This window comes from Lathamus discolor, chromosome 5 (genome assembly GCF_037157495.1).
Source record: "Lathamus discolor isolate bLatDis1 chromosome 5, bLatDis1.hap1, whole genome shotgun sequence".
NCBI classification, from domain to species: Eukaryota; Metazoa; Chordata; class Aves; order Psittaciformes; family Psittacidae; genus Lathamus; species Lathamus discolor.
This window is the reverse complement of record NC_088888.1, coordinates 57,921,891-57,934,581: the sequence shown is the minus strand read 5'-3', so window position 1 is coordinate 57,934,581 and position 12,691 is coordinate 57,921,891. Positions and strand designations below refer to the sequence as shown.

The 12,691-nt window shown below is 39.2% G+C and overlaps 1 protein-coding gene across 3 annotated transcripts in view; it reads right to left on the bottom strand.

Annotated features, from left to right (window-relative positions):
• MAN1A1 (mannosidase alpha class 1A member 1) overlaps positions 1-12,691 on the bottom strand; it is a 150,264-nt gene that overhangs the window by 61,834 nt on the left and 75,739 nt on the right. For all 3 annotated transcript variants that reach the window (XM_065680985.1, XM_065680986.1, XM_065680987.1), the window contains exon 5: positions 3,947-4,041. In XM_065680985.1, coding sequence (XP_065537057.1) covers positions 3,947-4,041 — 95 coding nt within the window. The remainder of the gene's footprint in view (positions 1-3,946; positions 4,042-12,691) is intronic.

Here is a 12,691-nt window from a genome sequence, read left to right as displayed (position 1 = left end):
ATACCTACTAATGAGTAACTACTTTGTGCAAACAATTTAGTGAGGCCTCTGCTACCCCACTTCATAAAATACACAATATTGAATTCAACTCAGGTCCACTGTTAATGTACAATCAGTGTTAAAGTGTAAAAGGCAAAGAATCCTGAGCTGACATCAGGCACAGTAAATATTTTACATCTATGTCAGTTAAATCTTACCACTCCGTATGGTTTGATTTTCATACAAATTAATCAGATTTATTTCAAGCTCCTCCTTTTTTGTTTCTGTTAAGCTTCCCTGCTCTGATCCACTCCACCCATACCTCACAGCTTCTCTTCCTATAAAGAACTCCCCATGTTCCCTAGATCTGTAAATGTCCACATAATTTACTTTTGCCACTGAGACAGCAGGATAGGCATGGTATCCCCCTTAAACACAACAACATTTGCAAACACGCTGGACATCCAAAAATGCTATTTCTAGTTTGTTCTGTCTCAAGAAAGAAAATACTCTTTACTCCAGTCAAAAACTTTTCATTAAATTTTTCATTTGCATTTAACGTTTTCATTTCATTCTTCATAATCATTTTTCAAAATTTCAGACGCACTTAAAGGTTGTATGATACACAGATTCTTCATAAAAAGCCAGGCACCTTAATGCCTATCAGTATTATTACATTGTAGCACACAAGAAATAAATCAGCATATACAGAGCAAACATTTTATGGAGAATATATTCTTTCATATAGGAATGCTTCTAGGTTGCTTACCAGCAAATAGTAATGTGGTCTTATTGAAAACAACAGTGACTAAAAAAAGATACAGGTTTACTTTCAAAGGGGGAAGAAGTGACATAAAGAGACAATTTCTATCCAAAAGAAAAAAAAATATTGTCCAGGATCTCATACTCAGAAATTTATTACTGACTGATGCAACAAACTAACAACAATCTGGGTTCTCTGTGTTTCACATCTGGGCATCATCCCATAAATACAAGTCCCACAAGTCCTTTTTTAATAGTTACAGGGTTACAAATAAATAGATAGATTAAAAATGTTACTTGATCCTTCAAACATGATGTAAGCTGGGTATTTGTAAGATTACTTAACTCCCTAAGAGAGTTATAATTTCAGACTTCTTTATTTCAGTAAATGAGAGGCATATTACAGAAATACACGAGAAATTCGATTGCTCAGTCATAAATTACTTGAAGTTTTTAAAAAGTAAAGGAAATGAAAATTTTAGCATGAAGAAGCCAGATCGTCATTGCTCACTGAGAAGAAAAATCAAGGATTGTGAACTAGAGGCATTTTAGAGAAGCTGTTATAATTGGTGTTTTGGAAGTACTGAAGATATCTAAAACAAAGGATTTGGGTGAGAGAGGAAAATAAGCGAGTAAATAAATAATTAAAGCGGCTTTGCCAACTTGTGCTCCTTATCCCCCAAAGAAGACTCAAATCTATCAAGCCACCATCACTTTACACACATCTCCTTCTGCAGCCTCTCTTTATACCAGTGGTTTCAGTCAGTACAGTCAACAAGTGTTATACAACACTGGTTACTCAAATAAGCAAGTGAGCTGTAAAAGGAATTTCAAATTTGGTGGTATAAGGAGAAGTGAAAAACAAATGGTGATGATTAGCTAAGATATGGAGCAATATTGAAAACTTCAGAAATGTGGAAATGCAGTGAAACATTTAGAAAGAAAAGGAAATCCCAGTACCATTAAACGCACTTCAGACACAAAAGGCAATTTTACAAACATACACTCAAGAATTTGCTAATAATTTTAGCTGAAGAATAGCACAGCGAACTTTTAAATACACTTGATAATAAGGTATATACGTGATAGGTAAGATGGTGAGTGTCCCATAGTCACTAAGTCATGAGGAAAGAAGCAGGATGAAGAAAAGCAATGGAGAAGAGTACAAGACTTCAGCTGGATGCTTTTGGTACATAAGGACATGCTCAGACAAAAAACCACATATGTGTTTACACACAGTGGCATGCAAGGAGAGAGCAAGTCTGGCTATGATGATACAGGACAGAGAAAACTATTTTGTGAAGAACATTTGCATAATGAAACAAATATCCAGCTCATCTGTCAATCCAAAAATAGTAATTTAAAAATAACCGCTGACACCCACAATCTTTCGTGAGTGTTCTCCAATTTGAAGCACAAATCAAAATAAAATCAAATAAAATACTAATCAGAAATGAGGCATATTAGATCTGTAATATATGCAGGCTTCAGTGGCTTAGCATTTCCTAAGCTTGGATAACAGCGTATTTGTTTACACACAGTATTATGGAAGAGTCATCTACTGAAGGTCAAATCTAGACAGATGTGCAAGGATTCAGAATGAAAAACCAATAACTTAGCATTTAATGTAACTTCTTCTGCCATAGCAAAGGAAGTTATCTTGGCAGAGATCCTCTTCTACTTTTGTGCCAGATAAGAAATGAATCTCTTTTGCATCACCACCTTGTAGTGTTTGTGGCTGACATTTGTAGTGCACCACGGCAGCTGTTGTGAGGAGCTAGAATCAAACCCATGAACACCTATCACAGAATTGAACTATTTGCAAATCGCATTGATGTATTTTGTGGACAAGCAGGGGTTTATATAAGGCCTACATATAAGACCAATTTTTGTTTACATACACTATGTAGAATAAGGTACTGCATTTACAAACGTAAGCTAGACTTTTTTTGGAACAGCTTAGAAAAACTCCAAAACCACAAAACTCAAGCTGCTGTGCTAGTGAACTTGTAGAGAATTCATTAAAATCTGTTGAGAAGAAATAATTAGCATGCATGCAAGTAACAACTCCAAGTCCGAGGCTCACCACTGGGCAGCTGTTAATCAGCCCCTTCAACGATAGGCAAGTTCAGAAAGCGCTAACTCCCTCCTGCTCCTGCACACAGACATGTTTTTTGCCTCCCACCTCACTTTTGTTTGAAAGGAAGGTGAAAGACAAGCCTGTCTGAACTGACACACCAGAGGTTTCTGTAGAGGCTCTGAGCAGTTTATTGTGAAACTTGAAGCCAACCAAGCGAGTATGTCAAGTACATCCTGCTACGGGGAAAAGCGTACCCTTAAATACAGATCAAACAGAGAACAGTGGAAGATGCTGACTATCAAGGAGGGAATCACACAAAAAAACACATCACCAACACAGGCATATCTGAAATTCTTGGTTCACTTTCTTGTGACAGGTGTTGCTGGGGTTTATTTACGGTATGGAGAAAGCCAATGTGTCCTTACACGTACACAAATATACCTCACAGGTGTAACTTTCAATATTATTCCTCAAGCAGTGCAAAGAAAGCATTTTCTTTACCAATACAGTATCACTGCCAGCAGCCCTGAGACGGACCATGGAGATGCTAACACCTGTCTGGAGTCATATACTGAAGATCAGAGAGACTTCAGGAGAGCATGCATTTTCTGCAGCAAACACATAGCTGCCTTCAAATCACAGCTGGTCAAAGCAAAACCACTCTTTGGGAGAAAGTGCATAACAGCAAGTCACTTGTAGCAGGTATTATTCTTGCTTCTTGATACGAAGGATACACTGATACTACATGTGAGAACAGGTGAAAATAAAGAGTATAAAGTGGCTGGAAACCTTATCCCTTCAGAGCAACACATGCCCTTTTGCTACCACCCTACCTATAGAAACACTAAAAGCAATGAAGGACTTCAGTAAAAGTGACAGGCAACACACTAACTGACAAAAAAGCAGCCAGCACATGAATAAATGTACTTCTATATGCATTCCTGTGCATACAACATATATCTACTTAAACTTCCAAATTTAAACTATAGAACTAAGGATATTATATCAACTTTTATGTAACTGGGAAGACAAACACTGTGTAGCAATTGTAATAGTTCTGCAGTGAAGATGGTTTCAGCATAACTTTTTTCCTATGCTTTAGTCACCAAAGACCAGTTGTTTTACCTCTTGATATTAAGCAATGCCCAAGGTATGCCAGTGGGAGTGTTGAAAGCAGGTAGCAATTTCTCTCCAAGCTCCACTGCCTTTTTTTGGAAAACCTGGAAGTTAAGAAGAAACAAAGTGTTGGAAAATGTGTTGTTGCTCCTACTACATTAATTTAGATAATACCATTATGAAGTGCACAGTACAAGCCATCTCAGCACAACAAAGCATCCCTGCATTTTTAGTGACGTCAAAGGAACAAAGCAGCACGTCTCATTTTCCATTACACACAGTAAGTGGAGAACTCACACAGCAGGATCATGCAGTGATGATACCCAGACAACCTGCATCTGGCATGACCAGCATCAAGCCAGAGACATCAGCGCGGCTGCACCAGCTCTGGCTTGCGCAGAGCTGCTTGCGCACTGGCTGCTGTGCCTGCCAGGTACTCCAGGGTGAGAGAGAGGGCTATTCTCCAGGTACACTGCTAGACACAGGCTGGCTGGTAGGCAGCCGGCATCTCCTCCCACAGCAGCAGGGATGCAGCCACAGAAATGCTGCCTTTGCTCCGTGTGAGGTTTATTAACAGTGGCTAAGCGTGCTGTGGGAACCCAGGCTGGATTGCTTTGTGCCTGTCATACTGTGAATCTGCTGCACGGGCAGTCTGCAGACAAACCACATCACCACCCTCAGAAAAAAAAAAGAAGGAAAACTGTATTTCTGCAGCACCACAGTCTTCTTTTATACAGCTGGCTTGTACCCAGATGGTGTCAATGCCATGATTTATAAAAAAATTGGAATATATCCCTGCAGGTAACTGAGACTTCACTTATCTTTAGCATCTAAAGTGTTCCAGCTTTCATCTTAAAAACAAGAAGCAGTAAGACTCCAAACACTTGACACATGACCACAAATTGGTGAACAATTTAGCATGAGGAACTTTTGTATCCACAGTAATAGTTACAAAGCTAGAACAAAGAAAATTTTGCTCTCCTTCAACTACCAGCTCAGCTCAAGTTACATTAACCTGACTTTTTGAGCACTAAGTGCTCTAGTAAGATAGTTTTTAATTAGAAGCAATACTGTTCCAACTTAAATATAGAAACCTATTTAGTGATATCAATATGTGTATGTTCAAGGCCTATTTGCTCGGAATTACACTGAGATCCTGTGCAATGCTGAAAGGGATTATCCCAGGTGTAGTGGCCAAGATACCAAAGTCACCTTCATTGTTCTCCCTTTCTAACAACAGCTCCTTTCAATTATTTTTTTCTCCTCTCAGACATATTTATGATGATTTTTTATTTATTTATGTATAAGAAATCAACTTGTACATCTGCTGCATCTCATAGCCTAGCAAAATACAGTAATTTTTTTTTTAGAAGGAAAAAAAATGCACTTTTGTTGAAGTTGGCATTGTCCATCCCTCAAGCATGTCAAGGTCTCTCTGGATGGCATCCCTTCCCTCCAGCGTATGAACCGAACCACACAGCTTGGTGTCATCAGCAAACTTGCTGAGGGTGCACTCAATTCTACTGTCCATGTCAGCAACAAAGGTGTTGAACAAGACCGGTCCCAACGCTGACCCCTAAGGACACTATTCATTACTGGTCTCCAACTGGACATCGAGCCTTTGACTGCAACTCTCTGCATGAAGCCATCTTGCCAATTCTTTATCCATCGAGTGGTCCATACATCAAATTGATGTCTCTTCAGTTTAGAGACAAGGATGTAATGCAGGACAGTGTTGAATGCTTTGCACAAGTCCAGGTAGATGACATCAACTGTTCTGCCCCTGTCCATCAGTTCCGTAGCTCCACCATAGAAGGCCACCAAATTGGTCAGGCAGGATTTCCCCTTAGTGAAGCCATGCTGGCTGTCACCAAGCACCTTGTTGTTTTTCATGTGCCTTAGCATGCCTTCCAGGAGAATGTGCTCCAAGATTTTGCCAGGCACAGAGGTGAGACTGACTGGTCTGTAATTCCTCGGGTCTTCCATTTTCCCCTTCATGAAAATGAGGAATAATTTCCCTTTTTCCAGTCATCGGGAACTTCACCTGACTGCCATGATTTTTCAAATATGATGGCCAGTGGCTTAGCAACTTCATTCGCCAGCTCCTTCAGGACCTGGAATTTTCTCGTGTATTTTGTGCACAAGACCCAGGGCCTTGTACACATAAATGAATGTAAAACTCTGGAATAATCTTGTTACTCGTAAAAAGACTCTAGACTACCCTAGAGTATCTTTATACGACACAGGTCTCAAGATTTTTGTGACAATAATCAATGATTTAGAATTACTGTAGAAGGTATTCTGAGGGATGTTAAGTCATTTGAAGCTGCATTATGGCTGGAGTCAGAAAACATTTTAAGTGGATTGGATGTGAGTCCTGGGAGAAACTTGAAGCAGGGCAGCAAGGAAAACAATTTGCTCAGAAATCCTATCATAATCCACGTTATTTCTGACTCCCCTGCTCACTGATTGTGTGGATTCTGCTGAGAGTTATGGATTTGTGATCTTCCTCCAGCACATAATTCAGACTCCCCAAGGGTTAAAACCTTGAGGGACACTCAGAAATGTTTGGTGCAGAATATAATCATCTTTTAGTAGATTTCCCTGAGAGAAGAAAGTGACCATAGCCCACCAGGAGCATACAAACTTTCCCCTCATTACACTACCTTGGTCTGTTGAACCCAAACCTATGCTTTGCTCTTTCAGCACAAGAGAAGTCTCCTCAGTCTTTCACTACATATGGTGTAATCAACTCATCAGCTTACCTTAGTATCTCTACCCTAAAACAATTATTTTCAGGATTAACAGGAGAACAGTTACGATGACCCTCCCAAGCAATGGACACACAAAGATCCTGAATTTCTGTAGAAGCTCTCGCTGCGCAGAGTAAAACCCTATCTTTTGCTACAGATAGAGTAGACACTGTACTTTATGCAATATGGTTAAAGGTGCCATATATACTGTTTAGATGTGTATTTAAAGAGTGTATTTAAAGATAAAAGGAGGTCTCCCGTTCATAAAGCACATACATATTTAACCACAGCAGTGGCAGCCAAGCCCAGTAACTGCTGCACCTTACAGAAAAGATTACATGCAAACTCAGAAAGAGGTAAGTTACAATAATTGCTTCTGGATAAAAATGTAACATTTTAGTATCTTAATTAAAGATTTGATGCACAACAATAATGCTTTACTTTCGCATTTCTACCAACTCACATTTTTTTCAATTATATTATATTTCTTTTAGAAATTAACAACCTAATTGATTTCTTTCAAAGTAAAATTGCCTACTTCATGGAAATGTCAAAAAGAATGGTTATCAAAAAGTAAACACATCCAATATGAAGGGCTAATTTAACATGGCTGAATGACTGCTAAATCACTAGTAAGCACAACAGTAGAGGCAAGAATGATAAGAATACACCACCACTCCGAATGACTGAACACCATGACAGCAACCTCATGCAACAAAATGATGCTCTTCAGCAAGGGTAAAAGGGTGAAGATTAATAAAGGAACCACTTTATAGTTCAATTTGCAGCTTTAACAGTTGAAAAAAATGTAATAGGAAAAGAAGGTACAGCAATTATTGCACATGTTCCACAATTCTCACCATATTTTTCTTTTGCAGAAACATCTAATATTGAACAAGAAATAAATATTGCACCGGGTAAACTATTTTTTTTTTTTAGATAATAAAAGTAAATAAAGAACAGGAACTTCTACTTGATATCTCTATTGCCGACAGGAATTTCAACGTTTTGCCATGCCAAAATCTCTCCCCACTATCACTCAGTAAAGTCATTTTTCAGTAAGCAAAATGTATGACAGCCATTTCTGATATGCACAAACTAAAGGCAGAAATAACAGAGTACAAAACTGAGAGACATTATACATAATAAAGTTCTACAGCAAAATTTCCCATGACAGTGGTTTTTAAAAGGCTTCAGGACTTTTCCTGGCCTCTCCTCATGGATGCTCAACCAGCAGTAACAAAAGCTTATTTACATGAAGTACTCCAACTGGATCAAACCTGGCAGAAGCTATCACAGCCCCCTGCCTCCACCCACCCTTCATCCCACACTTAGTTCTCACAGTTTAAAGATTTCCTACAAATCTAAAAGGCTACAAACCACTCCCAAGACCTTTATGACTTGCACTGCTGCTCTATCAAGATCAAGATTGCATACTTTTTAAGGAAGAGGGACTGTGGAGTTATTTACCTGACATATTAGCTATCGCTTTATCAGGTGATGCAATGAGCAAGCCACACTGTTACCAATCCCTTATTTTAAACTGAGAATTCAGAGGAAAGTACTATGGCTGCCTTTAAAAAGAAACCAAACCACTAAAACTTGCCCTGACATTTAACTCAACTAGATACTATACTACATCAAAGAAAATTATTCTAAGTGAAGCACTGTGATGCAGAATAGAAATGATAATTGAAATCATTGAATACTTGATCACTGTGTAACGCTATAAGCTCAGGTAGGATAGTAAATGCTTTCTTAAGCATTTCTTTCTAACCTAATTTTTGCCAGAAGACAGATTTTGGATGTGAGGTAATCCTTCTTGTTAAATTCAAAGTATTATTAATATTTTTAAATATGTAAAACCTCTAACAAACTTGTATGATATTGATTCACACTGCGTGACAGTCCTGTGTAGGAAGGACTCATGGTACAAGTACACAGACCCCTTCACACTCTGCAGTCCCACTCAAAATTAGCACTAAAGCAAACTAGATAGTTACTATAGTCATATAATAGATTATACAGAAGATAGAGTTAGTACATTTTCTATTCAGATGTACACTTATATTAGTAGGCTGTGAATTGTTAGTCAAAATAAGGTCAGTGCTCAGTAAAGCAGCACCTTCTTTATCCTTTGAGTTAGCAATCTGAAGTGCCTTACAAACACAAAAGTTACTCCAAGCCATCACTGTCACTCCAAGCCATCACCATTACTCCAAGCCGTAAGTGGTAATACATAACCAAGAAATGCTGTGCACGCTTGGCTTTCCTATTACTGTCCATTCCACAGCCAATGCGCATACCAAGCCAAGAGGCAAAACATTATTTTCTCATTCTATTAGACATTTTTAATTGTTCTTTAAATACATAGAAATATTTTTGGTCTTCATAAGAGAAAACAAACTAACTTGGGACCTTCCCCTACCAGACAACCACTGCACACAAGATGCCAGGAGGCATGCTTTTGCGCAACACCGTACTTAGGGATGTTGTAAATCCCAATGCCAGAAGTCATCCACTTCCTCAGGAACTATGCATCTTTCATTCTAGTAGGACTGCTAGCACTCTTACTGAAAAAGCTAAGGAAAGTAACCACATTTACATATACAGTATTTCCATCAGCAGTTTTCCTACAGTAATTGTTTTTCTAATAAAAATTTCCTTTTTCTTTTTCTCAAATGTGACCTTAATTCAGTGAGGCACTCTTGCTTACAAAAGTTTTTTGGGTATGTGGTTTTTTTTGGTTCTGCTTACCGTGTGCCACTTATGCAAATGCACAGGTTTGTGTGTGAATTAGGACACAAAGAAGTTGTGATTTTAATGACCTATATTTTCCAAATACCCACTTAATTGAAAACAGTTAGTCATTCCCTACATAACCTTGTGGCATGCAGATACCAAAAGTGTGTTTTGTGACTTTTGTTTTTAAATGTCTTTACAGAAGAAGTACTTTTCTTTTGAAACAGATTGTTAGAAGAGGTCATACATCCAGAATTGCTTGCTCATGGTTAGAAGACCCAGTCCCACAATCAGTCAGATTTTACAAACTTGTGTCCATTATCACATCTTGTTTAGGGTAAACAGTGTTCCCACAGAGAAATGAGGATCTGCCTGCACAGAGCAACTGCAGGGCTAAGACCAGAGCTCTCATCTGGTGAGCACTGGCTTTCATTATAGTGCAAGAATGTTAACTTCTCTGCATAAACAAAAACATTTCCCCTGGCTGGAATGACAAACCCCTTTGAAAATGTTAGATTACCTCATCATAGATTTAATTGCTGTTGCTAATCAGGAAGAAAAGAAAACACAGGAAACAAAGAAATATCTTGAATTGCGTATGAGGCACGTCTAATTAAAAAAAGAATGTAACATGGCACAATATCATAAATCAAAGAGCAGCCAGAATTCTGCCTTAAAAAGTCCTTCATATGAGGGAAACCAGAAAATAAATTGTAACATCAAAGGAAATAATCCTTCTTTTTTTTTTCAATTCACAGACATTTTCTTCACTTTTCTAATTGTGTCAAATTAAACATCTTTCATTTTTGTATTATATTTATAGATAGAAACTGACAAGTCACTAAGTAAGATTTATTGCTTTTCTTCCTGTACCTGACTGCCTTTCCCAGTAGGGTAAGGAAAGAATATTTCAGTGCAAAAGCAGGAAACAAGAGCAGAAAAATGAACAGGGACAGGCCGCTTTGCTGCTCTTTAGAACACTGAATAGAAATCCTTTCAGCGTAACAAATGTTGATTTAGGTTTAAAGTGATCTGCCAACAAAAGAGAACTCTCTTAGAAGAACTTGGTCCAACACCTTCTTCCCTGAAAGACAAACCAGGATTTTTGCTATGTTTGCATTTGTTTTATTTTTACAATGAAGAATTAGAAACGCTACAAAAATTGTGGCACTCCACCTAACATACCAGCACACTTGAAATACAGCAAACCGAATTCTTCCACTACCTTCAATACCAAGTGATACCACACTAAAGTATCATGTTTGAAACTATTTCCTGTAACATATTTTCAGTGTTTATGACACGTGGATAAGCTACCCAGCTGCTGGCATTAATTCAGCAGCAATTACTGCTTTTAGAATTACTGTCACCTTGACACTAGCAGGTGGTTTTGAGTTTAATTTCATTTAGTCCTCACTTGCAGCTGGCTGAACCAAGTCAGTTATGAATTATCTGTGCTACAAGGTGAGGAGACAGTTAATAACATTCCTGGAAACAAGTGTTGGAATGGGTCACATCAGTGTGGTAACCCGTACCCACAGAAGGAGCCCAACGGACTTCATTTAGGACTTTCAAGCCATAGTAGTATTTATTGTACACACAGATCCATAAATGCTGAAAGTGTGTTTTCAGCATTTTCCTCAGAGAAGAGACTGGGTCCAAGGCCAGCTTGCTAGCTCTGAGTCAGCCCTGGTCCTGCTGGACCTAAACGGAGCACACATGAAGTGCCACACCAATGCATGAGCCCGCCACCAGCCCACAGCTGCACCCAACCTCATGTCTTCTTACCAGGATACAGAAGAGGACAGTGCATTAAAAACAAGTGGCTCTGCTTGAGGCTACACCTACAATAGCCAAAGACAAGACACAGCTAACTAGCATGAGTGCACATGTTGACATCAGTCAGCATCATGCTCTTCAGCACCCTGCATGTTGAGGAAGAAGCTTTCCGGTTTTCAAGCGTAGACTCAAAGTACCTTTTGCCCATCCTTATTACTTTGTCCAGAGCTAATAAGCCTTCCCTCAGTCCCCAAGACTAAAGGGTCACTGGTGGCTGAGCAGAGCAGGGCTGGCTCTCCCTGGGTTGCACCAACCTGAAGTTCAGAAGGTTGTCTGGATGTAGGAAGTTTCCCTGCAGAGGCAAGGTGGTGCTTCTGCACTAAACACCCTAAAGCATCCCACACTGACTGTGCTGACCAAGCCAAACCCACCAACAGGAGCATCCAAGGAACAGCCAGCCCAGACAGCAAGGACATGACTGTGTGCTGGAAATTTAAATTTCCACCCATCCTGTAAAAGCAGCATGAAGAAAACAACGTGCGCTTTAGCTGTTTTACAAAGCATCGTTTGCACACCTTGATATGAGAAACTTGACTGGACAGGGCAGCATTTTATTTTATTGAGAATTTGAGCAGGTGCCTTCTCCCTGGAGATTATCAAAACACAACCTGCTGTGTTTCTCTCCCACAGGGATGCCAGCAGAGGGAGCACAAGATAGGCTGTTAAAACAGAGCAGGGTCATCTTTGGGTTAGGAGATGTCAGAAATCTCAAGAAAAGGACGAAATTAAACAACAAACCCCCACCCTTACTTTGGTAATTAATCTCCGATGGTCTCATTAAAATTCTCAAAGCAGCATTAGTTTCCATACAAATCTCTCCCTCAGACATACAAACAATATCACAGCTGTATAAAGCAGGAGGGGTGTTTCATTTAAAAATAATGACAATCTGCAGCCATTCTCACAATCCTGCTCAGCATTAACCATCATACAGTGGTGGGCTGGAACGTGTTAAAAGCAAGTGATTTTCAGCAGGGAGAGCCTGGGAAATAGAGTCCTGTAGTTAACAGGGAACATTCTGCACCAATCTAAGGCTGAAATGGCCACAGGATAGTAATCATAATGAGAGCTTCGGCATGGGAATCCAAAGCTTACATGTGACACATATGCAAGAGCAGCAGGTATCAGAAATCTCAAACCTGGCAAAAGCTCTTGGCACCCGAGATGACGTGGCCATTCAGGTGTACATAAGTTTCCAGCTTTTGAAAACCATGGTTATAGAAGTATGTAAACAACCTCACTGGAGAGATTCAGGCAGCTTGTGGCACCTGTGAGCAACAACGATCTCATCTGCAAACTGCTAGAGTCTTTTTCACAACTTGAGGAAATAAAAACAATCATGGGTAAACCTTTAGATTTTTACTGCTCTGTAAAATACTCAGTACACTGGTCACCAGCTCATAGAAGCAGACATACTTTA